The sequence below is a fragment of the Ziziphus jujuba genome, chromosome 2, assembly GCF_031755915.1.
Source record: "Ziziphus jujuba cultivar Dongzao chromosome 2, ASM3175591v1".
NCBI classification, from domain to species: Eukaryota; Viridiplantae; Streptophyta; class Magnoliopsida; order Rosales; family Rhamnaceae; genus Ziziphus; species Ziziphus jujuba.
In genome coordinates this window covers 14,934,181-14,961,811 of record NC_083380.1, presented here as the reverse complement: position 1 = coordinate 14,961,811, position 27,631 = coordinate 14,934,181, and the positions used below count along the sequence as shown (strand labels likewise).

General features: G+C 33.5%; 2 protein-coding genes and 2 pseudogenes across 2 annotated transcripts; 2 read left to right on the top strand and 2 right to left on the bottom strand.

Annotated features, from left to right (window-relative positions):
• Window positions 1-8,967: 8,967 nt before the first annotated feature.
• LOC125422269 (cyclin-dependent kinase D-2-like) lies at window positions 8,968-10,846 on the bottom strand (annotated as a pseudogene).
• Window positions 10,847-12,953: 2,107 nt separating this feature from the next.
• Window positions 12,954-13,800, top strand: LOC125422263 (glutathione transferase GST 23). Its single transcript, XM_048473000.2, has one exon. It carries the CDS (start codon window positions 13,053-13,055, stop codon window positions 13,695-13,697), a length of 645 nt encoding a protein of 214 aa, XP_048328957.1. The 5' UTR covers window positions 12,954-13,052; the 3' UTR covers window positions 13,698-13,800.
• A 2,021-nt stretch (window positions 13,801-15,821) lies between these two features.
• On the top strand, window positions 15,822-27,367 carry LOC107418742 (glutathione S-transferase U4-like; annotated as a pseudogene).
• Window positions 20,039-24,243, bottom strand: LOC107418728 (putative disease resistance protein RGA1). Its single transcript, XM_016027433.4, has 2 exons — window positions 20,640-24,243; window positions 20,039-20,524 (listed from the first exon to the last, which is right to left on the bottom strand). The coding sequence occupies exon 1, from the start codon at window positions 23,892-23,894 to the stop codon at window positions 20,679-20,681; it is 3,216 nt and encodes a 1,071-aa protein (XP_015882919.3). The 5' UTR covers window positions 23,895-24,243; the 3' UTR covers window positions 20,039-20,524; window positions 20,640-20,678.
• Window positions 27,368-27,631: the final 264 nt, after the last annotated feature.

Below are 27,631 nucleotides of genomic sequence, written 5' to 3'. Positions count from 1 at the left end.
TTGCCTTTAAGCTTTCTGCATGTTTGATAATTTGCATTTGGTATTGCAAATATGATGCATACTGTAGTGTCAATTTTTATCTTATCGACGTTTAGGTGTACGTTGTTTTGCATGGATACTTGGGTCTTTTAGATTTGTATGAATCTTCTTCCTTGACAGCTCTAGAAATGCTAGCTAGATGCTATTAAATTTAAGTAATGTTTGTGGTTTCTCCATAGATAGAACAAATGAGCTCTTGCAAAATAAGGGTAAAACTTTGACTGTTCATTGGTCACGGTATTGCATGTGATACTTATTTAATTTCTTGCTCTATGTAGTTGCATGTGATACTTATTTAATGTATGTCTTTACTTTATTTAATTACCTAGTGCCATTGCTTATCTGCCACCGATTCTATATAAATTATGATTGGCTGACGCATTGAATGATGATAGTTAAAGAGGAAATGAAAAATGTGTTTAATATGTATTATTATTATTGGTGTATATATATATAATTTTTTTTTACTAGATATGACTTTCTAGAATAGATGAAGATGGGAAAAAAAAAAAAAAAGACAGATATGTTTATATACATTGTTAGGAGTTAGTACCACACGTTATTTGTTATAGTTTCACCAGATAAGTTAGGACTTAATAAAGGATGAGCAAGCTGTCTCTGTATTTGTCTGCCATGCTTCATTGCCTATACTTATTCGGTGCTTTACTAAAATCCATTTAATGGTGAAGCAATAATAGAGTTTCATTCATCTCTATCTCTCAATATAAACGAGAAATCTGTGAGAATATTGAAAACCCAAGAAATAAGTTAAAAAAAAAAAAAATTGGCAAAAGAGAGTAGATAGAGGCTGCTGAAGAATGTGGTTTACTATGAGAATTGCCCAGGTTGTAAGGTGGAACAGTATAAAGAGATACAACGTGGTTTACCAATTCGAGACCTTCTTTTTATTTGGATTGTTGTGTTGTGTAATGGTATGCTTTTTCTTATTCTTCTACTGTTTGCTATTTATTTATTTTTATTAATTTTTGGTTTTTGGCATTCCAAAGCATTGTTGAATGTTGATCATGTTGATGTTTTGTTTGATTTGTTGCATCTGTGATATGTGTTTTGTTCTCTGCTATATGTTTTCTACTTGTTAGATTACTGGTGGATGAATTTGATGCTGCACTTTGGAAGGTTGGCAGAGGTTGACAAGGAAGTAGCAAAAGAATCTGATGGAAAAGATTTTCACATTCTTCCTTCTTCTTGACACTTTGTTTTTGATAGACATGCTTTAAGTAGGATTGAATGAAGATCCAACAAACATCTTTAACTTTAATTCAATTTTGTTAACCTTTTTGAAGTCTGACTTATACCCTTGTTTCTTCTTCTTCATTTTTTTTTTCAAGTTATTTTATTTTTTCTGTAAATAGATTAGACATTTATTATTGCCTTTTGTTTTCCTTTCCAAACATAATTTAGTTGTGCATCACAATGATATTTTTTGTCATTTGGTACTTTTTACTTAGATCAAAATTATTTATACCATGTTTTTATAGAATTTATTTAAGAAATGATCTCTTCTTCATTTCTTGCTTGAATCACACATGTCCAGGACCACTTGTATGATCTATGATTTATATGATTTTCTCAGCATATTAATTGTTTATGACTGACTGTCTTTCTCGATTTATTTGCAGTGCTGCCAATAACATCTCTGTTTCCATTCCTTTATTTCATGGTAAGTGTGTATTTTATTTGTGAGTGTTTTTTTCTTCATTATACTCATTTGTAGACAACGTCCAACATTTATAGCATTTTCCATGCCATTGATGGAATTTTTGCACTGTTATTTGAATTTGACATGTTTATAAGTTTGAATTTGTTACTTGACATGGAAATGTTTCCTGTGTTACTTTTAATTATATCTTATGTTATTTGTCTTGCCTTTAGGAAATTCATAGAATGTATCTGTGGACATCTTTTTAGCATATTTTTCTGGCTCTTTTAGTTCCTGAAGATGTATGAAATTAGATATTTATTTTTGAAACAAATTTGGGTGAATGCCCCTATTTTGAAAGCTTTAATGAAAAATACCCCCCCTTGTGTTGATATGTATATGTTAATGAAATATACCTTCTCCCTTTCAAATTTTTTTTATCTACCCTCTTATACCTATTTTATCCTTGAAAGAAATTAAAAATGACTTGAGTGTCTTTTTTTTTATATTTATATTTTTATGGCAGTCTGGATTAATATTTGTTGAAAGTTGGTCATCTACTCAATGTATTGATTAAAATTGGTGTTTTTTTGCTGTTTTGGAGATTTGGGCATCCTTTAGCAAATCAGTCTATGAGATTGGATTTTGGTTCTATACAATTCATAGAAAGAAAGGGATATTATTGGGTATGAGCTATTGCCTCAATTGTTAGATTTGAACTTTTATACTTCTTTATGGATACTCTAGGTATTTAATTATTTTCTTTGAAACTTGTATGCTAAATATTGTAAGTAACTGTAGATATTTCGTTTGATTTCATCCAGGTATTAAATCGGTCTCTATTTTAGTGAAGGTGCCCCGTATGCTTTTAATGCTGTCACTAAAGTTTGGTATTATACCAATTGTGGTGCCAGTTGGTGTTCGAGATTTTGACATTGATGGGGAACTTTGGGTCAAATTGGGATTGATACCAACAGAGCCTTTTATAGGAGCTGTAATATTCTCTAGTTTTTATTCATAAAACACTTGTACATTTTTCTTGTGAAGTCCCACATTGGTTGGAAAGGGGAACGAAACACTCCATATAAGTGGGTGTGGATACCTTTCCCTTGCGAGGCCTTTTAAAACCTTGAGGGCTGGATTGTAAGAGGATTTTCCAGGCCCAAAGAGGACAATTTCGCATGCAGGTGGTCTGGGCTGTCACAGATGGTATCAGAGCCGGATCCAGATCGATGTGCCAACAAGGATGCTGGGCTCCAAGAGGGGTGGATTGTGAAGTCCCACATCGATTGGAAAGGGGAACGAAACACTTCATATAAGTGGGTGTGGATACCTTTCCCTTACGAGGTCTTTTAAAACCTTGAGAGCTGGGTTGTAAGAGGATTTTCCAAGCCCAAAGAGGACAATATCACATGCGGATGGTCTGGGCTATCATATTTCTCTTGCTAATTTATATTTAGTTTTTAGTTTTTCTAGATGATTCTCATGTTAAGATGAAGTGTAAGGACCCAATTTCATTAGTAAATTCTCCATATTATTTGAGATATGGAAAAGCAATAAATAAGAAGGATGAGAATTTAAATGGATGGTAATTGAGTTCTCAAATATTGGCTCTCTAGTTTCTGACCATTTGAACTTGTTTGAATGGTATGCATTGAAATGTAGTTAGTTTTAGATTGGAAACTATTCCCAGCTTGAAAACTTTTTCCAATCTCTTTTAAAATGCGGCTCCATGGCAGTATGTCCAAATGAGAGTTATCAGGAGGGAATTAATTGTGCACTTGTGGAAAATATTGAAATAAATGGATATGAAAGTGTAGAATAAATGGAACAATCTCCCATTTCTCATCTACCCTCATTTCTCATTAACTGTTGAATAAAGTGGAAAATATTTAAACAAATTTTTTTAACATCTCCCATTTCTCATCTACTCTCATTAACTTCTATCTCTCTCTCTCTTACTCTTCCTGCTACCACATTCAATGAATCCTGAGTGTCTCCCTCTCTCTTTCTCTTTTGTTGGTTACGTACCTTTCAGCCTTTCTTCACACTGACCAACCATTGCAGAAAACACAATACCACCTTCAGTTCAGTTTAGTCTCCTTGCATACCCCCAACCTTTTGTGATAACAAAAAGACTGAAAATCTTCATTGTGGAGCCCATAGACTTTAAAAGGGTGTAATTAAAGTGCACGTTTATGTGGAGCAAAGTTAAAGATTTTTTGGTATGTGTATATATATATATAAATATATGTACATATATGTATATATTTTTCCCTTATATTAGATTCATTGTTTGTCATGTTTTGACATGATATGAAAGTGCAAGTTCTATGTTGGTTTGATTTTATGTAAAACAATCTATAATGGTTCGAAAATTTCCATTTGAAAATTACAACCTTTTTCCGTTACATACTGTCCATCGGTAATTACAAAACACTTACTTGTTGGAAAATTTAACGGCGGTTCCATCGGTAATTTCCGACATTCCGTCAGTATATATAATTTTTCTATTTTTTGAAAGCAAACCATCTCAATCGAATTTGTCCACTTTGATAATGTTATTGTATACGAATGACATGCTAAATGTAACTATATTTATGATTGTGAACAAAATAATCCATAAAACACCACAATGTCAACATTGCATCCATTCAAACTAATGTTATATTATGATTTAGCACATGTGCCACAAACTTGACATCTTATTCTACTTGATCCATTATGTCTATTAGGAGTTATTAGCTATTCTACTAGGCGTTAATATGCAACATTTAAACATAATTGTTTGGCTTATTTTCTGTACTCATTTTCTGAAAATGCATTTGTATTTTTTCATTACTTTTGCTTTAGGATTATAGTTAAACCTTCCAGCAAAGATTCTACAATTGAATTATTTTTAGTCATATGACCTCATGAATTACCACAAGCTTGTGACAAGGAGATACTTATTCTATTTTGAATTGGTAAACCCTTTATGCTTAATGTCATAAATTTTAATTCTACTGTTCTATGATGGAACATGGAGTTTATGTTCTGAAGGTACTTGGAGATACCAACGTCAAAGAACGAAGATTATACGTATCAAAAGGAATTTTACATTGGCAGAACTTGAAGATATTGTCCACAATGCTCTCAACTTGAATTCTACACAACATCAATTAATCTTCAAGTTTATATACCATTCGTGTTTGTCATGTGAGCCGTACGTTGTGAAAAATGAGGAAGACCTACAAAGTTTAATAGAAGAATATAGTTCACATAGATCTCAAGACAGATCTCCACTTATTGTTGATGTGTTATCCAGGGTTCCACAGAGTATTAATACTGCTAGATGTGTTGTGAATAGCATACCTACAAGTTCAGGATTTATGACTGTTGTCCCACTATCTGCAGTTCCAAAGACAGCTATATGTACCTCTTATGCTCACAGGCAGTCCTCAGCAACTGAACTTCATATGCCGGAAACTTAACCTGGATTCTCCGAAAATCAAATTTGTGAAAACGATGTGCAATCTGTGGAACATGATCATGATAATCAGTGCTTAGACATTAATGATATGAATGAATATCGTGGCCATGATTATGATAAAGATGAACAATTTGAGGTTGTGGTCAACACTAATCGTAGTGAAGATGGGTTACCTGACATTTGTTGGACTCGACATTCGGGACTTTCAGCTGGTGATAGTCGACATGGTGATTCTCCTTATGGTAATAGTCCAATTGGTAATGTGAATGATGATGTGCTTGCTTCTCTTGATACTGAAAACCATTTGGACATTAATAGGATTCTACTGCATCCATGGCTGAACATAGGGTTAACCGTCGCTTCTCATCTGTCAATGATCATGAAATCATTCAAATGAACCAACTCTTTTCGAGTAAGAATGCTCTACAGAAGAAGCTTAGTCTTTATGCACTAAGGATAAATTTTGAATTCAAGGTCAAAAAGTCAGATAGGGTCCGATATGAGGTTGTATGTGTAAACGACAATTGCATGTGGCAATTGCGTGCTACCAAGCTACATGGTGATAATACAGAGGCCTTCATGATTAAGGCCTTCAAGGATGAGCATATTTGCTCTTTAAATATCATGAAAATGGATCATCGTCAAGCAACAAGTTCAGTTATCGGAGATATCATCCAGCTAAAGTTTGATGAGATTTCACGGCAATACAAACCTCGAGGTATCATGCATGACATTGTGGTGTTTTGTGGATTATTTTGTTCACGATCATAAATATAGTTACGTTTAGCATGTCATTCTTTCCTTCATTGTTTTAAAGTTAAAATAGGTATTGAAGGGTAGAAAAAAATAATAGCAAATGAAGAGGCAAATATCATTAAGCTCATCCCGAAAGGGATATTGGGCCAAATTCCCTAACGATTAACTATACAAAAGCCTTTTGCTTCTCAAATCTAACCCTGCTTATAAAAAAAGTCCGAACAATTCTTCATCAGGGCAAACCATTAGCCGGATGCCTTATCATCCTTAAGTATATTGATCAGGTTTGAAAACACTATCCCTTGCTTCCATATGATCCCTTTGAAAAAAGCCACTGCTCGTTCTTCGACTAAGTTTGCTGATGAAAAGATACATAACATGCTTGATTCAACCATGTAGTTTTTTTGCTATGTATGTATGCATGCATGAGGTTCTTAGTATATGAATTCATTTGTATCCAACTTATAGTTGAAATGTGGGAAGCTTTCAAATTAGGAGAGAAAAAGGAGAGTGCAATCAAAGCTACTGTGGAATCATTGGCAAATGTTGAGAAGCAAATTGAAGGAAAGAAGTTTTTTGGTGAAGAAGAAATAGGGTATTTGGATTTAGTGTATGGTTGGTTAGCTCATTGGCTTAATGTTATGGAAGAAGTCGGAAGGATGAGTTGCTTGATAAGGAGAGCTTCCCATCACTTCATCAATGGTGTGTGAAATTCATCCATAATCCAATCATCAAAAAATCCATTCCATCTAGGAAAAACCTTGTCAAATACTTAAAAGGAAGCCTCTGCTAGGACCGCGACTTAGCTGCAGCAAATGAAGTCAAACAATGAATTCATAAAATTCTTTTCTGTTTTTTTTCTTATTTATTTTCTGATTTATAAATTGGGGAGAGGGATTTTAGCCCCAGATCGATTTGGGGGTTATCATTAGTGATTATTGACATTTAGGCTATTGGATGCCAATAGAAATCTAAGGAAAAGATGAAAAGGGAATTGGTGGTAATTTACCTACTGATCCTCTGATATTCTTTTTCTTCCTTCACCAAATAAGGTACCATCTCTCCACAAATCAGCTGTACGATATTCAGTTTGCAGTGTATGCCTGTTTTTCATAGTTTTAATTTTTACCAAATAAGTACTGCTTTTATGTAGCTCATTGTAAGTTGCAAATCCAATTGCTATCCCTTCACATAGAAACGCTGAAAATAGTCAAAGAAGCAGCAGGGGATGATGGAATATGTAAAGGGGCTGAAGCCTGAAGGTATTTAAGATTCTAACCGAGGCTTATACACCACAGCTCAAATGGGTAGACAAAAGTAGGTTTCTTTAAAATTAATATAGGTTTCTTTAAAATTAATATATTTGCCATTTTCAAGATTTTACAATCTAGGCATATGTAGAGAGAATAACACCCAATAATTGTTCCACAAAACCAGATGTAGGATAATGATTGGGAATACTTTGCAATAAGACAAGGCTGATAACCACAGCATTGACAAATCCAACTTTGAACAGAGAATTCTTAGGGATCAAATTGACCCAAGATATATGTTTAAGAATTATCACCAACTTTCCGAGATACAGAATTTTCTAGACTAAGCTAGACAAGCGTTTCTTGTTCCCCAAGAAATTAGCAATTTGATCAGAAAAGCAAGCTTCCCTCCATTCAAGAAGAGCCTAGAAGCAATGAGAGTCAGCGAAGTAACCAACATAGTGCAAGTATTAACAGGAAGGTGTTCTTTTTGTGGATAAGTGTGAAGTGAGAGTTCATAGAGAGTGAAAAAGTATGATTGTTTCAAGAGTTGTTAGCTTGTGATGCACAACCTGGAATTGCAAAACAATGACAATAACTCGTTTGGAAAAATAAGGGAGCATCATATTTTGTATAATGGCGGACCTTCAGTTGATGAGAGGCATGAGAAAGCTTAATATCAAAACTAAACCGTGTGGCCAACGGGCATGGAATTCTTTGCAGGGGCAAATCATTGGGAAATTGTTGGAAGTGATGAGATTGAGCCACTGGAGAATGTCACTGCTTTTGAAAAAATAGAAGATCAGAGCTAGTAAAGTTCGCAATTGAGAATATCATAGAGGAAGAAATGTTGGAGCATATTAGATAGGCCAGGGGGGACACTTTTGCGACACTTTTCTCAATTGAAAATGACACATGGTTACCGTTGTTAGAACATGTTGTTGTCGATTACTGACAAAGAGCAACATAAAATCTCCATCTAGTGAGATTCCTAGATTAGATCTGACAAATAAATTTGCAGAGTCTACAGTGAGAGGATAAATTGTTCATGGATGAGGTCTAAGTAAAGAGGTTTTATTGCCAATATCCAAGATTGGCCAGTTCAACATTGTTTGGTTGAATTAGAGAATTTGCTTGTCAATTACGAATCATTTATTAGAAGATGCTTATTTCTAACCTCTTGATTGAGTTCATAACTAATACTTTTCACCTAAACCAGGAGAGGATTACATATGCCAATCCTGAAATTGTGTTTGCGTAGCAATCATCTTCCAGACAAATAGGCTCCCTTTCTTTTGACATCTTTGTCATAAGGATGCAACAATCCTGTCCAACTATACATTCTTAAGAAGTGATATCATCAAATTGTGACATTTACCAAAAGTACAAACGTCCATTAATTGTCTAAGATTGCTAATTCTACCCCTGAAAAGCAATCAAATTATTTCATTAGGAATAGAGAGGCACATCAGAATGGTTGTGAGTTGAACATTTTCGAGGCTCATGCATGGAGAGCTAAAAAAAGTAGAACTTGGAATACACAAGCTCCACTTTTCTGCATCAAAAAGCAAGAAAAATTACGACAAGTCTACTTTAAGAGTATGGTTACTTTGTAAATTGGTCTCCAAGCCACCTTCATATTACTTTTCAATCATTATTGTATACATGCACTCTTTCATGGACAGATCAATAATTTCAATTTTGGCTAATAACAATTCTTTTGCAGCGAATTTCATGAACTTGTTTAGAGATCATGGTTGTAAATGTTTAGTATAAGAACAAATTAATTAATGGGAAGAAAAGCAGTAAATGTAATACACAAACTTAAACTTCAATATACATGAAGAGATCACTTGCACAATGAAACTTCTAATGAGAAGAAAAGCAGCAAATGCATAACTACATCTTACTGGTTGACTTCTTGCACTGTTGCAGAGTGCAACATTTTGAAAATGTAGTTGAATTCTCTGGGTCATCAACTTCATTTTATCTCCTTCTTCTCCCACTTTTTTTTTTCTTTTTTTTTTTTTTCATTCAATAGGTCTAAAACGGAGGAGAAGTTCAGCAAAAGTACAAGCTGCAGCCCAAACATCCACACCAGAACCATATTGCTTGGCACCAAACAATAGCTCAGGTGCTCTATACCATCGAGCAAAGACCTATCACAAGTATCACAAACTCATAACTAAGATGAAACCAATCCATAAGTAGCTAAATTAACATAACTGCATTTTACAAGGGGAAAAATTCACCACAGTAAACTTTTAGATATTATGCTGACGGTAAGAGAAACTCCACATGAAAAATCCCAAATTGACAAACCAATCATTCTATCCCCATGAAATAACCAAAAGGCTAGTTGCTAGAGTAAACTGATTGTTGTACATATCAGAACCAAATGACACGAAAAAGAAAAGACAGAGACAAAGAAAAAGAAAAAAGAGAAAATAGAGAGAGAGAGAGAGAGAGAGAGAGAAACAGAGACAGAGATAAAGCTAAGGAATTGTAAGACCGCAATGCCAGCATGGATATATAAATATACGAAAGAAATTGGACCCAGACCAAAACTGCTCAAATAACTTCTTTCAACAAAAATAGAAGGTATCTAACTTAAATTACATGTTCTGACATACCTAAACGAATCACCATGTAATTCAAGAACATACCTGATGAATGAACCTCCGATCTGGGCTTACAAAGATTCGTGCTAAACCAAAATCTGCAAGTTGTCCATTAACGAATCACCATGTAATTCAAGAAAATACCTGATGAGTGAACCTCCCATCTGGGCTTCCAAAGATTCATGCTAAACCAAAATCTGCAAGTTTAAGTTGTCCATTAGGTCCTATTAAGAGATTGTTGGGCTTCATGTCCCTGTAAAGCACAAGTAACAAACATTTGAGAAAAATATAGCAAGAAAGTAACAGATAAGGAAGAAGCTTCTGATGCTAAAATGATATTACCTATGCAATACCCATTTTTTATGGCAGTAAGCAAGTCCTTTTAATGTCATCTAAAGGTATGATTTTATGTCAGCTGGTGATAGGAATATATTCTGGTCACGTATAACAGCTTCAAGGTCTGTCTCCATGAACTCAAACACAAGATGTAAGTTTCCTTTGTGAGGGATTGCGTCACTCAACTGAATTATATTTGGATCATTGAGCTCTTTTAGGAGTTTGATCTCTCTAAGTGCTGTAAAATTTATCCCTTCCTTTTGCTTTCCAAGCTGAATTTTCTTAATTACCACTGTCCGTCCCGTCTGCACAATAAGTCAATCAAAACTTAAACCAGAACCGTGCAGTGACTATTTACCAAATTCATAACACCGTATTTTGACAGCTAAATGTTAATATGAGATAAATAAACAAAAATTTTACAATAACTGCCACACTAAATGAAGAACATCTTCATATTCTCCCATTTGGGAATGAACTTGGATCCTGAACAAGTCAATCTGCTCCATATCCTCCATATTCAGGCATTAAACTAGAAAGAAAAGCATTTTCCAGGAGAAAAAAAAAAAAAAAAATTCAAGGAACTTTTTAAGATTGGGGTGTTTACCTCAGTATCAATTGCTTTGTAAACGACTCCATACGTACCTTCTTCAAGGACTTTTCGTGACAGGTATCTGGACATTTTCTTTGATGGATCGTTCTCTGCCATTTTCACCATACATATATCATCATTTGTTCATCCCAAATCACATTGTCGCAAAGAAACATTAATACATATACATACACATTAAAGAACCAAAAAAAAAAAAAAAAAAAAAAAAAAAAAAAAAAAAACAATTGCTTTGGAATTCAGTTCTAAAAGAAATCTAAACAGAATTTCACTCCTCTGCTACTCACAACTTAGTTAACATCAACAACATATGTCTTTCAACAGCAAATTGTAATCTTCGAACCAAAAGATTTTTTCTAAGACAACAAAATACAGGTCTTTAATCACCCAGTATCACCTAAAACCGAAAAACCACAATGCTTATCCAAAAAAGAAAATGAAAAAAACAAAAATCTCGCACATCCAGTAGAACCCATATCAAAATTTCAACTTTTAGACGAAACCAATATCAAAATTGACAAGAAAACTGACGATAAAAGACAGGAAGAAGATTTTAGGACAAACCGATCTTGAGCCGAAGTCCTGAACTATGTTTGTCTGCATAAGAAACCCTTCCTCTTCAAATCCCACATTCTGATTTCTAAGTTTTTCTTCGATACCCAGGAAGCCAATTCCTCCTCTGCTTTGTCGCACGCTAGTAAAGAAGAAAAGGAGCGCTTCACCATGAAAAAAGCGACACACCTCACTGGATTTACGCACCCGGAATCCTAATTTTTAAAACTATTCTTTTTACGTTACTCCCATTAAAATATTTTAATTTCCTTTACTTCGTTATATTTTTTTTTCTTTATTTCTTTTTTAGTTTTTATACGGACCCAACACTTTTATACAATGTGAGTTTTTCAAACTGTAAGAATATATTTATAACAAATGGATTTGTGAAATCTGGAAATACAAGATGTGAATGTGAAGACTGATTTTGTAAGTCGAACGACAAATTAAAGTTAAATAAATTGCTTTAAACTCTATAAGAAAAAAACGACAACCAAAAAAAAAAAAAATGCTTTAAACTATTAAATCTTTCTTCTTAATGTGTTCTTTAATCTATGTTTAATCTTTGTACTTAAATTTTGTTTTTTTAACTATATTTAAACGTAGCTAGCAATTTATTCTTTTGTCCGTTGATTTGGTTAAAGATTGACAAATTTAATGCATGAAATTTAAGAGAATAAATTATTATCGAAACAGTATTTCTATGAATTATATAGTAGTTTTATAAATGTTTATAAAATTTATGAAATATGTATATTGGAATTATTTTAGTAATGAATATAAATGATTTGATATTAACTTTTTTTTTTTTCAATTTCTGACGTTGTGAGTTTTTTTTAATATTGTTATTCATATATTAAAATTTGTTTTTTCAGCAGATGTAAAATTAGTTTTTAGTGTTTTTTTTTTTAATTGTAGTTTCAAAATTTAATGTGTTCGAAAAAATTATTTGACTCTAATATTAATCATCAAATGTTATGATTGACATTATAATTCTACACGGAAATAAATAACTAACAAAATTGCCATCGATCTAAACAAGAAATAGAAAATGAATATGAGGATCAAATAAATTTTATACGGTCCCACTCTAATAACTCTTTTCTTCTCTTTGTTTTTTCTCACTTTCATGTGTTCCTTTTTACTTTTTTCCTTTTTTACTTTTTTTTTTTTTTACTCTTTTTTTTTCTTGTTTCTTCTTGTTCCGTATTTCGCCACCTTCTTTTTTTTTTGGGTTTTTGGTAAAATAGCTGCTGATCTAAACTGTTTCACCATTCCTTGGTAAATGAAATGAAATACTTCATGTTCATGCAGTATTTGTTCAATGTTAAATTCAGCAAGCAATGATGTCAATGAGCTTCAACAGGGGATTCACAATTTTTTTTTTTAAAAAAAAAAAAAGAAGCTTCAACGGTGGATAATAATATATTCACTTCTACTTTTTAACTTTGATTACGTAAGAGACTTTTGTTTGTCTGCTACAGGGCTGAGAATTCTAGATTTCTGAATTCAACACCTAAAAAAATTATTTTGCTTTTCTGTGCGCATATTCCTAACTTTGGTGGTTGATTTCAATTGTTTTGAATGAGGGTAAGATAAATCCCCATTATTAATACATATATATATATATATATGCAGTATATTTTTTACTTTTATTTTTTTAAAAAAATCTTTGAATATGCTATTTGGGATATCTTATAAATACACATAAAAATAAGCTAGAAAATTTTTGTTATACATAAAGATAGAGAAAATGGGAGAATTGACGCTGATTGCAACACCCCAAAGCTCTTATTGTGCCAGAATTCAATGGACACTGAAGCTTAAAGGTGTGGAATATGAATTCATAGAAGAAGATTTACTAAACAAAAGCCCTTTGCTTCTCGAATCTAACCCTGCTTATAAAAAATTCCCAACAATTCTTCATGAGGGCAAACCATTAGCCGAGTCCCTTATCATCCTTGAGTATATTGATCAGGTTTGGAAACACTATCCCTTGCTTCCTCATGATCCATCCGATAAAGCCATTGCTCGTTCATCCGCTAAGTTTGCTGATGAAAAGGTACATACATGTTTAATTCAACTACATACCTTTTTTTTTCCCCCCTATGTATGCATGATGTTCATAGTATGTGAATTCTCTTGTATTCAGCTTATAGTTGAAGTATGGGAAGCTTTCAAATCAGAAGGAGAGAAAAAGGAGAAGGCAATCAAAGCTGCTGTGGAATCATTGGCAACTGTTGATAAGCAGATTGAAGGAAAGAAGTGTTTTGGTGGAGAAAGAATAGGGTATTTGGATTTAGTATATGGTTGGTTAGCTCACTGGCTTAATGTTATGGAAGAAGTAGGAGGCATGAAGTTGCTTGATAAGGAGAGCTTCCCATCACTCCATCAATGATGTCTGAATTTCATCAATAATCCAATCATCAGAAAATCCATTCCATCCAGAGAAAACCTTGTCAAATACTTAAAAGGAAGCCTCCGCTACCACCGTGCCCTAGCTGCAGCAAACAAAATCAAACAATGAATTCATAAATGCCCTTTTTGTTCGTTTGCCTAGTTTTTCAATAAATTGAGGAGGAAGATTTTAGCACCAGGCTGATTTGCAGGTTATTACTAGTGGTCATTCTTATCTAGGCTGCCCATAGAAATCAAAAGGAATAGATAAAAAGGGAATTGGTAGTAATTTGACTATTAATTCTCTGATATTCTGTTTCTTTCATCACCATGCATTTAGCAAATAAGGTTATCATTTATCCAAACATCACCTATAAATCCTATTCGGTTTGTAGTGTATACCTGTTCTTTGTGATGTTAATTTGTACCAAATAAGTTTATTATTATTAGTTTTTTCTTTGGGTAATATGTACCGTATAAGTACTGCTTTTGTGTATTTCACAGTAAGTTGCAAATCCAATTGCTATCCCTTTCGCAAAGAAATGCTGAAAATAGTCAAAGAAGTAGGCATAAGAGACGGGACATGTTAAGGGCCTGAAGATCCTTACTAAGGGGTACACCACAGTTCAAATGGGGCAGACAAACATTGGTTTATTTGAAATTAATATATTTGCCATTTACAAGATTTACAATCCAAGCATATATAGACAGAATAAGACCCAATAATGGTTCCACAAAACCAAATTTAGGACTAATGGTCTGGAATACTTAGCAATAAGACAAAGCCTAAATACCACAGCATTGACAAATCCAACTCTGAACAAAGAAACCTAAGGGATCCAATTTGCCCAACATATATGTTGAAGAATTATCACCAACTTTCTAAGATGCAGAGTTTTCCATACTAAGTTAGACAAGCATTTCGTGTTCTCCAAGAAATTAGCAATTTGATCAGACAGCAAGCTTGCCTTCATACTAGAAGAGTCTAGAAGCAATGAAAATCCACAAAGTAACCAACATAGTGCAAGCATCGAAAGGAAGGAAGGTGTGCTTCTAAGGATAAGTGCGAAGTGAGGGTTCACAGAGAGTGAAAAAAAAAAAAAAAAAAAAAAAGGAAAGGGAAATCTTCTGCTGCTTTAGAATTCAGCTCTAAAATAATCTAATAAGAAAATTACTCCTCTGCTACTCACAACTAGTCGATATCATCAACAAATGTTTTTCAACATCAATTCTGATAATCTTCGAAAATTCTAATAATTAAAGACTTGTACTTTGTCGTCTTAGTACTTAGTTGTCTTTAATCATCTTATACCCAGTATCACCTAAAACCAAAAACCCACATGCTTATCAAAAAAATAAATAAATAAATAAAAACATAATATGAAAGAAGCAAAAATGTCGCACATCCACTAAAACCCATATCAAATTTTCAGTTTTTTAGACGAACCCATATCAAAATTGACCAGAAAACGAACAATCAAAGAAAGGAGCAAGATTTCAAGACAAACCCATCTTGAGCCGAAGTCCCAAACTATGCTTCTCCGCATAAGAAATCCCTCATAATCTTCAAGATTTCCAACGTTTCTTCTTCGATACCCAGGAGAAGCCAATTTCCCCGCTTTCTCGCACACTGGAGATGAAGAGGAGCATTCCCTATGAAAAAGCGATACACCTGACCGCCAATTCCTACGCGCCGAATCCAAACTTCTTAAAAATGTTAGTCCTTTTATGTTACTTCCATTAAAATATTTTTAATTTCCCTTCAAATTTTTTTTTTTTAACATTTTAATTTTCTTGACGAAGCAGCATGGTCCAGTGGTAAGGCGCTGCTACTTGCGCCCCAGAGGCGCGAGTTCGAGTCATCCTGGGATGGGGGGCTTAGGGGTCGCCGACTTCCGGCGCAGTGATACCAAAATTCCAAAAAAAAAAAAAAAAAAAAACATTTTAATTTTCTTACTTTCTTTATTTTATTTTATTTTTGATCTTTATACGGAGACCCAACATTTTTACACCGTCTTTTTAACAGACTCACCCAAAAAAGTAAAATAAAATAAAATTCAATATTAGGTTTTGAAAAGTGTAAAAAAAGGATTTTGTGTGAAGTCTAGAAATTTAAGAATTGAATATGAAGATTGATGATTTTGTAAGTTAAAGGCCTAATTAATGTTGAATAAATTTGCTTTTAGCCTTAAAATCTTTGTTTTAAAAGAATAAAATAAAATCTTTCTTCTTAATTTGTGCTTTCGCTTTAATGAATGTTTAATCTTGTTCTTAAATTTTGTTTTTCCACTATAATTGAAAAAAAAAAAAGTTATTCTTTTGTCCGTTGATTTTGTTAAAGATTGAAAAATTTATACATGATTTTTTTTTTTTTTTTTGGTTGAAGATCAATACATGAATTTAAAAGTATAAGTGATTATCAATAATGGTGTTAAAAAAAATATAATTATGTAATGGTTTTAAAAATGTTTATATAATTATTTAATATGTATATTGGAATTATTTAATTAATAAGCATATATGATCTTATATGTATTAAATATATTTTTTTTTATTTCTAATGTTTTGATATCTTTTTTTCCTGAAATATTAGTAATTTATATATTAAAACTAGTTTTAAGTTTTTTTTTTTTGGGGCCATTTTAAATTTTTTGTAAAAAAAAAAAAATTATTTAATATCACATTAATCATCAAATTTTATGATTGACATTCTAACTCCATCCAAAAAAATAAAATAAAAAAAATAAAAAGGATTGACATTGATCTAAACAAGAAAAAGAAAATTAACATGAGGATCAAACAAATTTATACACTCTCACTCTAATAACTTTTTTTTTAATTAAATTAGAACTTGATATTTTTAATATTTAAATTTTCATTATTAATCCTTAGATCACATCAAAGTTAAAATTAAAAATTCAAATATAATAAAATATAAATTTAGTAACATATTAAATTTTTATTAAAAAAATAAAACCTTTCAAAATCTAATAATTAATAAATGAAATTTTAAATCTTATCTTTTATCTTTTGATATGATATAAAATACTGTAAAAGAAAGTTATTATATCAAGGACCTAATTTGACCAAGTTGCTGTTGGCTAAGAGTTCAAGACTTCTGAATTCTACATCTAAAAAAATTATTTTACTTTCTGCGCATATTCTAACTTTGGTGCTTGATTTCATTTGGGAATTTGATAACTGAGTTTTGAAAAAGGTGAGGGTAAGATAAATCCCCATTGATCCATATATGTGCAGTATATTTTGACTTTTCTTTTTATTTAAATCTTTAAATATTTCTATTTGGGACATCTTATAAAATACACATATAAAAAAATAAAAAATAAAAAAAAACTAGGAAATTTTTATTATATTATAGCATAGCTACACCAAGATAGAGAAAATGTGATAACTGAAGCAGATTGTCACACACCAAAGCTCTTACCATGCAAGAATTCAATTAATGTGAATTGAAGCTTAAAGGTATGGAATATGAATTCATAGAAGAAGATTTGATCAACAAAAGCCCTTTACTTCTCAAATCTAACCCTGCTCATAAAAAAGTTCCAACAATTCTTATCATGGCAAGCCATTAGCTGAGTCCCATATCATCCTTAAGAATGTTGGTCAAGTTTGGAAACACCATGCCTTGTTTCCTCATGATCCATTGGAGAAAGACAGTGCTTGTGCGTCGGCTAAGTTTGCTGATGAAAAGGTACAGACGTGCTTGAAACCACATACTTTTTTGGCTATGTAGTATATATGTAAATACGAAAGCATAAATGTATGTATGTATACTGATGTACGTATGTATGTATAACTGAAGTATGGGAAGCATTCAAATTGGAAGGAGAAAAAAAGGAGAAGGCAATCAAAGCTGCTGTGGAATCATTGGCAATTGTTGTAGAGAAGCAAATTGAAGGGTAAAAAGTTTTCATGGGAGATGAAATACAGTATTTAGATTTAGTGCATGGTTTGTTAGCTAATTGGCTTAATGTTATGGAAGAAGGCATGAAGTTGCTTGAAAAGGAAAGCTTCCCATCACTCGTTGGCTTAATGTTATCGAACAATGAATTCATAAATGCCTTTTCTTTTTTCTTTTTTTGCTTAATTTTTCAATAAATTAAGGAGGAATATTTTAGCACCAGGCTCATTTGCAGGTTATTACTAGTGGTCATTGTTATCTAGTCTGCCGATAGAAATCCAAAGGAATAGATGAAAAGGGAATTGGTGGTAATTTGACTACTAATTCTCTAATAATCTTTTTCTTTTTTCACCACGCATTTAGCAAATAAGGGTATCATCTATCCAAACATCACCTATAACCTGTTCACTTTGTGGTGTATACTTGTTTTCTTTGGTGTTAATATGTACAAAATAAGTACAGCTGCTTTTTATGTATTTCACTGTAAGTTGCCAATCCAATTGCTATACCTTTCACATAGAAATGTTGAAAGTAGTCAAAGAAGCAGTAGGGGACATGGCATATGTAAGGGGGATGAAGCCTGGAGGTATTTAAGATCTTAACTCAGAGCTCAATTGGGGCAGACAAAAATAGGTTTTTTTGATATTGAAACATATTTGCCATTTCAAGATTTTATAATCTAAGCATATGTAGACAGAATAAGAACCAAAAAAGGTTCCACAAAACCAGACGAGATTTAGGACTAGTGATCTGGAATGCTTTGCAGTAAGACAGGACTAAATTCCACAGCATTGACAAATCCAACTTTGAAAAAAGAAACCTTTGGAATCCAATTGGCCCAACATATATGTTGAAAAATTATCACCAAGTTTCTAAAATACAGAGTTTTCTACACTAACGTAGACAAGCATTTTGTGTTCTCCAAGAATTTAGTGATTTGATCAGATGGAAAGCTTGCCGCCATAATAGAAGAGCCTATAAGCCATAACTATGAGAGTGGCAAAATAACCAACATAGTGCATTTATTAAAAGCGAGGAAGGTGTGCTTTCTGTGGATGTGTGAAGTGAGAATTCAGAGTAAGAAAATGTGTGGTTGTTTCAAGAGTTGTTAGTTTATGATGCATAACTTAGAATTGTAAAACAAAGACTATAGCTTGTTTGCTGTTATCACTTAGAATTGTAAAACAAAGACTATAGCTTGTTTGCTGTTATCAAGCAGAGTAAACTATAATGGGTGACTTTCAGCTGATGAAAAGTACAAAAAGAGCTTAATACAAAAAATTATACTGCATGGTCGACGTGTATAAAATTATTTTTGCATGGACAAGATCTTTGGGAGATTGTTGGATGTGATGAGCTTGAGCCACTGGAGAATGTCATAGCCTTTGAAGAAATGGAAGATCAAAGCTGGTAAAGTGTTGTTTGCAATTACGACTATCAAAGATGAAGAAAGATTGGAGCATATTAGAGAGGCCAAGACAGCAAAGGAAGTGGGGGATACTTTTGTAGCACTCTTCTCAATGGAAAAATGACACAAGGTTACAGAACAAGTTTTTGTTGTTGATTACCCCAAAATAGATGACAATTCAATATTTTAACTACGTAAAATCTCCATACCATGAGATTTGTTGATTAGATCTGACTACTATAGTTGCAGGGTCTACAATGAGAAGGAAAATTATTCATGGATTGAGGTCTAAGGAAAGAAGTTTTATTGTCAGTTCCAAGACTGGCCAGTTCAACCTTCTTTGGTTGAATTATAGAATTTGCTTTTACAATCAAGAATCATCGCCTAATATTCTTATAAGATGTTTATTTCTAACCTATTGAATGAGTTCATAACTAAAATTCTTCAACTAAACCAAAAGAGGATTATATATGCCAATCCAGAAATGGTATTTGAATAGCAATCATCTTTCAAGCCAATAAACTCTCTTTCTTTTGGCATCTTTGTAATAAGATGGGACAATGCTGTCCAAATGTGGCTAAATTATGCTACATATTCTTAAATATTGATACCAATTTATAGCATTCATTGAAAAAGACAAAATTCCATAACTGGTATAAGATTGCTAATTCTATCCCTAAAAAGCAATCAAATTATTTCAGTAAGGAATTTTGACCATATCAGAATGGTTGTAAGTTGAAAATTTTCGAGGAAAATGTATGGAGAGCTAAAAAAGTAGAATTTGGAATACAAAAGCTCCTCTTTGCTGCAAGGAAAAGCAAAAAAAAATTACGGCAAATCTACTTTAAGAGTATGGTTACCTTGCAAGTTGGTTCTCCATGCCACCTTCATATTACACTTCAATCATCATCGTATACATTCACTTTTTGTTGCACAAATCAATAATTCTTACTTTAGCGAATAGCAAATAGTGCTTAAATTTTAACATGTTACTTAATTCATATAAGAATTGTATTAGCAACACACAGACTTGTGTTTCATCTCAAACCCCTGTTCGCACTTTAATTTACTACACTAATAAAGATTGTAGCAACCTAAAAGCTAGGAAAATTAAAATAAATATATACATATATATAGAGAGAGCTAATATAACAAACATATATATGATAAAGTATAAGACTCGAAGTTACAATATAGAGTAAGGTCCTATAAAATAAGAAGAATATAAACATTGAGAAAAGAGAGGATTAATTGAAGAACTGCTTGTACCTGACACTATATATCCTGTCCATCAACTCCTGAAATCTCTTGTTCTGTTGCTCCAAATAGCTTTCTGTGCTATCAAACATCACATCTTGATCTTCTCTTCAAAGTGCAGCAGCCTTCATGACACTAATGGTTGAGAAAATGACAACTCTGTTTCAGAACCTAGATCAGCTCCTCTGATTTATTGACAACAGCCTTCAAGACACGATAATGTACATCATTGTTGAAGCTGGTACAGAGTAATCAGAAATAAGAAAAGCTCCTTTTCATGTAGATTATATATATATATATATATATATAAATGAGAGGTAAAATGCATATAGAAGACTAATAAAAGATGTTACCTAATTTTGACCACTTGAAGATGAGGAAGAAGATTGAGGTCATAGGAAAAACAGATCTGGAATGTGTTCAATCTTATGCCAATCTGCACCATTTTCACTTTTGCATCTTTCCAATAAGATTGGACAATCCACAATCTCCAGCGTCATTAAAGAGGAGAGGCTTTTTATTGCTTCAGGCAGTGAATTCAAGTAAGGGCACGCTGAAATTCCAAGTGCTGTAAGGAACTTGAATTTCCCTATCCATTCTGGAAGAGTCTTCATATTACAGCGCCAGATATGGAGTTCTTGGAGGGTGGTAACATGTTGAAGACCTTCGGGAAGCTCATTTAGTTTTGGTAGATAATCAAATCTCAGAAAGCGTAGATTTCTAAGGCCTTCCCATTTAATCTCATCACTGTAGCTAATGTCAAGCTTCTTAATCCCAATAATACAGAGACTTTGCAATCTGGAGAGAGAAGATGAAGCAAAAACTGCAGAGGAGGTTGATGCTGCTGACCATTCTTTATTTGTCTCTGAGGGTACTTGTGACGACGTGAATGGATTCATTATGTGTTGGAATGTCTCCAAGCTAGTATTATCCAACACTAGCCACTCTTTTAAATGAGTGTAAAGAGGCATGGAACTCAACTTGGGGCAATCTTCAATCATCAATTTAGAAAGACGAGGAAATGACGGCAATGATGATACAGTTGCCTTCAAAGAATTATCACCTCCCCACCATTCCTCAAGATTAGGCAATTCTGTAAGCCTAAGTTCTTCCAGGGATGGAAAAAATGCTGCTGCTGCTGCTGATGCTGATGATGATGAAGGATGATTATTCTCATACTTGTTGGAGATACACTTCAAATCAGTCATCTGATCTAGAATCAAAACCTTAAGAGATGAAAGGTGACTGAGGGGCGGTAGATGTCGGCATTTACAATTTCTTAACGAGAATTTAACCAAGTTGTTGAGTGAGGAAAACCAATTGGAAAACTCGATACCATCATAGCGGACTAAAAGCAATTCTTTGATATTGGAAGGAGGCTCCAGGAGATCCAATTGATATTTTGCTGTATCTTCAGGGACATCCAAATCCCAAGCTAGTGTTAAGGATGTAAGATGCTCTTTCTCCTTCAATATTGCAGCCTTAGAATCATATATGCCATTTTCCAAGTTTTTAATTTTGAGCTTTCCCCTCAAATTGTTCAGTGCCGCTAATTGGCTTAGCGAACATGAATGGCGATTGTCCTTACTCAGTACAAATTCTGATAATGTCTGAAGTTGAGTAAGGTGACCCAGTCCACGTGGCAAATGAGTCAAACTGTAGCACCAGTCAATCTCAACATGTCTGAGGCTGATTAGTTTATGAATATCTCTTGGCAATTCTTGGAGTCCGTAACACGAGGAGAGTTTCAGCACTGTCAAATGCAGCAGCATGGTAATCGAATTTGGCAATGATTTAATGGCTGAATTTTGAGAGACATCGAGATATCGTAGATGTTTCAACTTGCCTATGGAATCCGGCAACATTTCGATCCCTAAATTATGCAAATCCAATACACGTAACAATTTATGACGTAAGATAATCACATCGAAAAATGACTCACTTAGTGTCTCTTCAGTTTCCAAACGCATCTGACTAGGCAAAAGAATTGTGTGTAAATTGTATGCTCTGTCCCATAATAACCTTACAAGGATTGATGATGAATCTAGATGAAAGCCAAACGAGACATGTTGTGCCAACCAGAATTGTCCAAGTTGTGGCGACCCGAGTTGTCCAGGTTGTGGCAACCAGAGTTCTTCAAAAGTTGTAAGATCTGGTATTACAAATTGTTCTGCTGCCTTAATTACAAATTGGTGCATGAGGGGTGCCATTCTGCACTTACTTACAATGCCATTCTCATCTTTTTCAACTTCTTGAAAGATGGATTCCCAGCATAAATTTCGAAAATACTCATAACCCACATCCTCCATGTGTCTTCCTGGTGATGGATAAATAAACCCCTGTGCTATCCAAAGATTTATTAATGTTTTAACATCAATTTCAAAATCTATAGGGAATAAGCTACAGTAGGCCAAGCAATTTTTCAAATTCCATGGGAAGTTATCCCAAACAATTTTTAGCGCTTCAAATGAATTAAGATCTCCTCTATGGATTCTTGAAATTATATCCGTTTCTAGGAAGGTGGACCATTCTGTTTCCGGATCTTTAGATTGTAACATCCTTCCTATTGTCTTTATGGCAAAAGGAGACCCTGCACACCTTTCAACAATTCTTTTCACAATCTGGGAATTGATTTGCTTCTCCTCTCCATTCTCAAAAACCACCTTTTTAAATAGAGCCCAAGATTCTTCTTCATCTAATGGCTTTAATTCATATGGTTTTGTTGTGCCTATACTTTTTGTAATTTCAATTTCTGCATCCCAATATGAACTAGTTGTTATTATTCTACTCCCATTTGCACAACCTGATGACAAATTTTTCAAACTAGTCCACATAAGAGGGTTCCCAATCAACACGTCATCAAGTACAAGGAGATAACGTTTTCCCCTCACTATTTTACCAAGTTTCTGCTGCAATTGATATGTCTCTAGATTTACCCACAATCTCAAATCAAAATGCATCACCACCTCCTCATCATGAAACACCAACTGAGCAAGTGTGGTTTTTCCAATACCCCTCGCACCTACTATAGGAATCACCTCTACATTCTTCTCTTCACTATTTTCGGCGACATCAAAAAGATATCGTTTGATTGCCGTCGTATCTCTATCTCTCCCAATTATAACTTGTTCTTTATGTACATATGAGGGAGTAGGCTCCTTCCCTCTAGTGACAACGTCTATGTTCTCCTCATGTCTCTCCACCAGACCAGAGTCAAGTAAAGATGCTTTAAGTCGAGCTAATATTTTGTTAATACCTTTAATTTTTTCACCTAGCTTGTATTGTGAGGCAGCTTGATTTGAGGAGGTTGAGAAGAAAGTACATACCTTCTTGGTAATACTGTCCCTTCTGAGAGTCCCTGCAAGTTGTTGTCTCAAAGCCTCACTGGACAAGTCATCCACCAACTCTTCAACTTTTTCAAGGTCAACGAATAGCCGGTGATCGACGAGCTCCTCTTTCTCCTCTGCATCAGAAAGTCGAGCTTTTATACTAGACATGGTGTTTTTGAGTTCTGAAAGCTCATCCGTCACACCAATTTGTTGCACAGCTTCAGAATGTAGCATCTCAATGGTCCTGTCGACGAAGCTAGAAAGGACAAACCATGCCATTTGGCTAATTGTTCCAAATGTCTAAATGGTTCACAATTGGACAGAGATTATTCCCTTGAGAGAGATATGACAAAGGTGTATGCTAAATATGATGCTTCCCCTTGCTTCCATTTATATATTTTATAATATGCTTCGCTTCGCTGCAAAGCAAATGTTTCAAAAAGGAAAAGCGATTTATCCATTTCCTACCGACAAAACTTGATGGAAATGCCTGAAGCTATGCAATGGCAGCACTCTTTTTTTTTTTTTATTCTTTTCTTGTTAGGGTTACAATAATATTCTAGCCTAAAAACAGCAGGCCGAAACTCTGAATCCGTAATCTAAAAAATGTGGAAAAGTGAAAGGCAAGTAAAAGAAACGAGTCAGAGGGATGAGAAGATGGGCCATTAATATATAGATATATCTATATATATATATATATATTTTTTTTTTTCCCCTTCCAAAATAGTAGTATTAAAATATCTGGTGGGCATTACCAATACCAAATCTCTTCTAAAATTTTAGTTATGATTATTTACAATAGTAATTTAGCTATTAAACTCTATCTTATTTTTTTCTTTTCTTTTTTTTTTTTTCACACTTTTATCCATACCAAACAAAATGGGGGATTGATAGGATTTTTTAACAAGAATAGAAGCGTGCGTGTTTGGTAAACTAATTTTCTTTCTTTTTTTTTTTTTCTTTTTTTCTTTTTCTTTTTTTCCTTTCTCCCCCCCCCCCCCCCCCCCCCCTTCAATTTTAACCATACTATGTCACCTTATCAACTAACTAAAAACTTGGAAACAATATAAAAGCACCAACCCTGAAAAAAGAAGCTTATAAAGCCAAGGACGAGCCCGTGGCTCTACTTCATACCACAACCATCATTGCATGAAGAAAATGGTACATGAAGCAAAGCTTATACTCCTATCAAACTAAAACCAACATCAGAGTTTCTCCCTAGAAAGAATTCCCGGCTTTATTTTTCGATATTTAGAGCTCAACATGAAGTGAACAATAAGTCTCTTGAATTTTTCGAAGAGGGAATTAATATGCAAAACAAATTAGTTCCATTTTGATTAGATTCTGATAATAAATACAGAGCAAAAATACAGCACCACAGATCTCTCTGGATATTTGATAGTTCCAACAATGAAGATTCGCATTGTTGGAAACCATAGTTTGTTCTTGGAAGTGTTAAAGAAAAAGCAAAATAGGCAATACAAATCCCATAAATCCCAGAGCTTCTTGAGCTTGTTGGGAATGGATAGCTCCATATTTCTCTGTTTGCTTTTTTCAGGCTTTGGCAACTCCTTATGCCTGTCTTTTTGGTGGCAAGAAAAGGAAGGCAAAAGGGTCAAGGAATTCAAACAAAAGAAAAAATTAAAAATTAAAAAAAAAAAACATAAAAACAGTAAAAGAAATTAAAATAGTTCCAGCTAGCTAGCTATTGGTCTCACACCTGGCAGAAGATTCAAGCTGATGGTCTGGACAGGAAATAGTTTATAGTATCTATTTACTCTTTTCTAAAAGTTATTAGACTGGTCCTACCTTTATCAGCTGCCAACATGTAAGCAAATTATTGCACTTGGACTCCATTAATCCAACTGAACTTACGCAACATTCACTACTGTTGAAGGGTTTAGCTTCATTGGTGATTTCCTCACAGGGTCTGCACTGGATTAGAACTTTGTGTTTAAAATTCTTAGTCCCTTATTTCAACATGCATTTAAAAAACAAATAATAATAATAACAACTTTTTTAAATTGTTATTTATAACGGAATTCTTCTCTTAAAAAAACTATTTCTCAACTTATAATAGGTATCATGGTAGAATTACAAATTATATGAGTGATACCTTAATTAAACTAAAAATGTAAATGGAAATTATATACTAATCCTTTAGCACTTATCTTTCTACCATGTTTTCTATCATAAATTAGGTCAATTCTAAATAATGATCTGTTCATTAATCAGCTTGAATTCATTCTTTTTTATTGTTATTTTAGCCACCTCTAACTCTCAGAAAAGTCTTGCTTTCCTTGTAGGACATCTTAGTCGTAAGTTCACCTCCATCAGACTTCATACTTATAACCTCAAATTAATATATATATATATATATAATATTTTTACTATTCTTAAAATAAATAAATAAATAAATGACAAATGATAATATAAAGAAGGAAGAAAGAAAGTCCAAGTCTACATCCAACGTTTTAATGCCACAAAAAATGATGTCACGACATTTAACATTGGATTGTATATTCAAAATTTGTTTAATGCATGAATATGAAATATCTCTTGCTGAATGATACAGCATGGAAAATGAAAATACTATTGTGCATATTCTATCTAAAGTAATTTATTGTATTCCCAATACAAGCTTCCTCTACCCCCAAGTCAACTTTGAGATAATATTAAATTGCAATTTTTTTAATTTTCTTTTTTTAAAATATTGATGTCCTGGCTTGCTGGGCTGACAAAGAAATTACTATCTCCTAACAAATGGGACATCTTATAAATATACACAAAAGAAGCTACAAAGTCTTACTCCTAGATTTGACAAGAAAATAGGAGAAGTGAAGCTGTTTGCCACCAATCGAAGTCTTTTCAGTGCCAGAATTCACAGCACATTGAATCTCAAAAGTGTGGAATTGGAATTTATAAAAGAAGATCCAAGAAACAAGAGCTCCTTGCTTCTCCAGTCTAACACCTGTTTATAAGAAAGTCTCTGTTCTTCTTCGTAATAGCAAATCATTTCCTGAAAGAGCCTTAGCTCGTTTCTGGACTAAGTTATCCGATAAAAAGGTACATACTTCAACTGCTTTCTTATGCATATATACACACAGTCTTTTATAAACATCATTTTTGTATTTGCTTGGATTTATTTAATTGGGTTGGAAGTATTCTTTAAAATTAAATTCAAAAGGTTGATCTAATAGATTCATAGTGTCATGAGGTCGATTTGATAAGAGACTTTACATAATAAGACTCAGTTAGTTAAATCAGGATCTCTTCTATCCACTTTTTGTATTTTACTTCAAAAGCTAAAATTTAAAATGCATTTGTGGATGGATTCATATGGTTATAGTAAGCATGGGTGGTTATAGTCTCTCTTTTGTATACAGGTTGTATTTGGAGTATTTGGAACTTGTAGAGCTGAAGGAGAACAACAGTAGAAGGCAAAAGAGCCTGCTTTGGAATCACTAGCATTTCTTGAGAAGCAACTTGAAGGGAAAAGGTTTTTTGGAGGACAGGAAATTGGATACTTGGATTTAGTAGTGGGTTGGATACCTCTCTGCCTCGGTATTATGGAAGAAATAGGGTGCCTTAAGTTGATTGGAAAGAAGAGCTTTCCATTGCTTCATGCATGGTCTCAGAATATTCTCCAACTTCCACTCATCAAAGAATGCCTTCCACCAAGAGACAATCTACTCATCTACTTCCGATCTAGAATAAGCTAGCACCGCTCCTTGGTGGCCAAAAAACCATGAACCCATGTCAATTTGGATGCCATTGTGAAAAACTAGAGGAATGGAAAGGAATTCATCAACTAATCCATTTTGCTTTTAGCGACCATATATAATGCCTACCCTGTTCTGTTTTCAGTGTAGAGGTTGCTTATTTCCGACTCTTCCTTCTTTTCTTTTTCTATCTAGGATTATACCAAATCATGCTTTATGTAATTTGTGAAATAATTTGATGGATGAGTTTTCTTAGCATATTAGAATTGCAATTTTCAAAATTTTTGTATTACC

What these genes read in the sequence shown, in the direction of transcription:
- LOC125422263 (XM_048473000.2), top strand. Translation starts at nt 13,053, where the DNA reads ATGGGAGAATTGACGCTGATTGCAACACCCCAAAGCTCTTATTGTGCC.
- LOC107418728 (XM_016027433.4), bottom strand. Translation starts at nt 23,894, where the DNA reads ATGGCATGGTTTGTCCTTTCTAGCTTCGTCGACAGGACCATTGAGATG.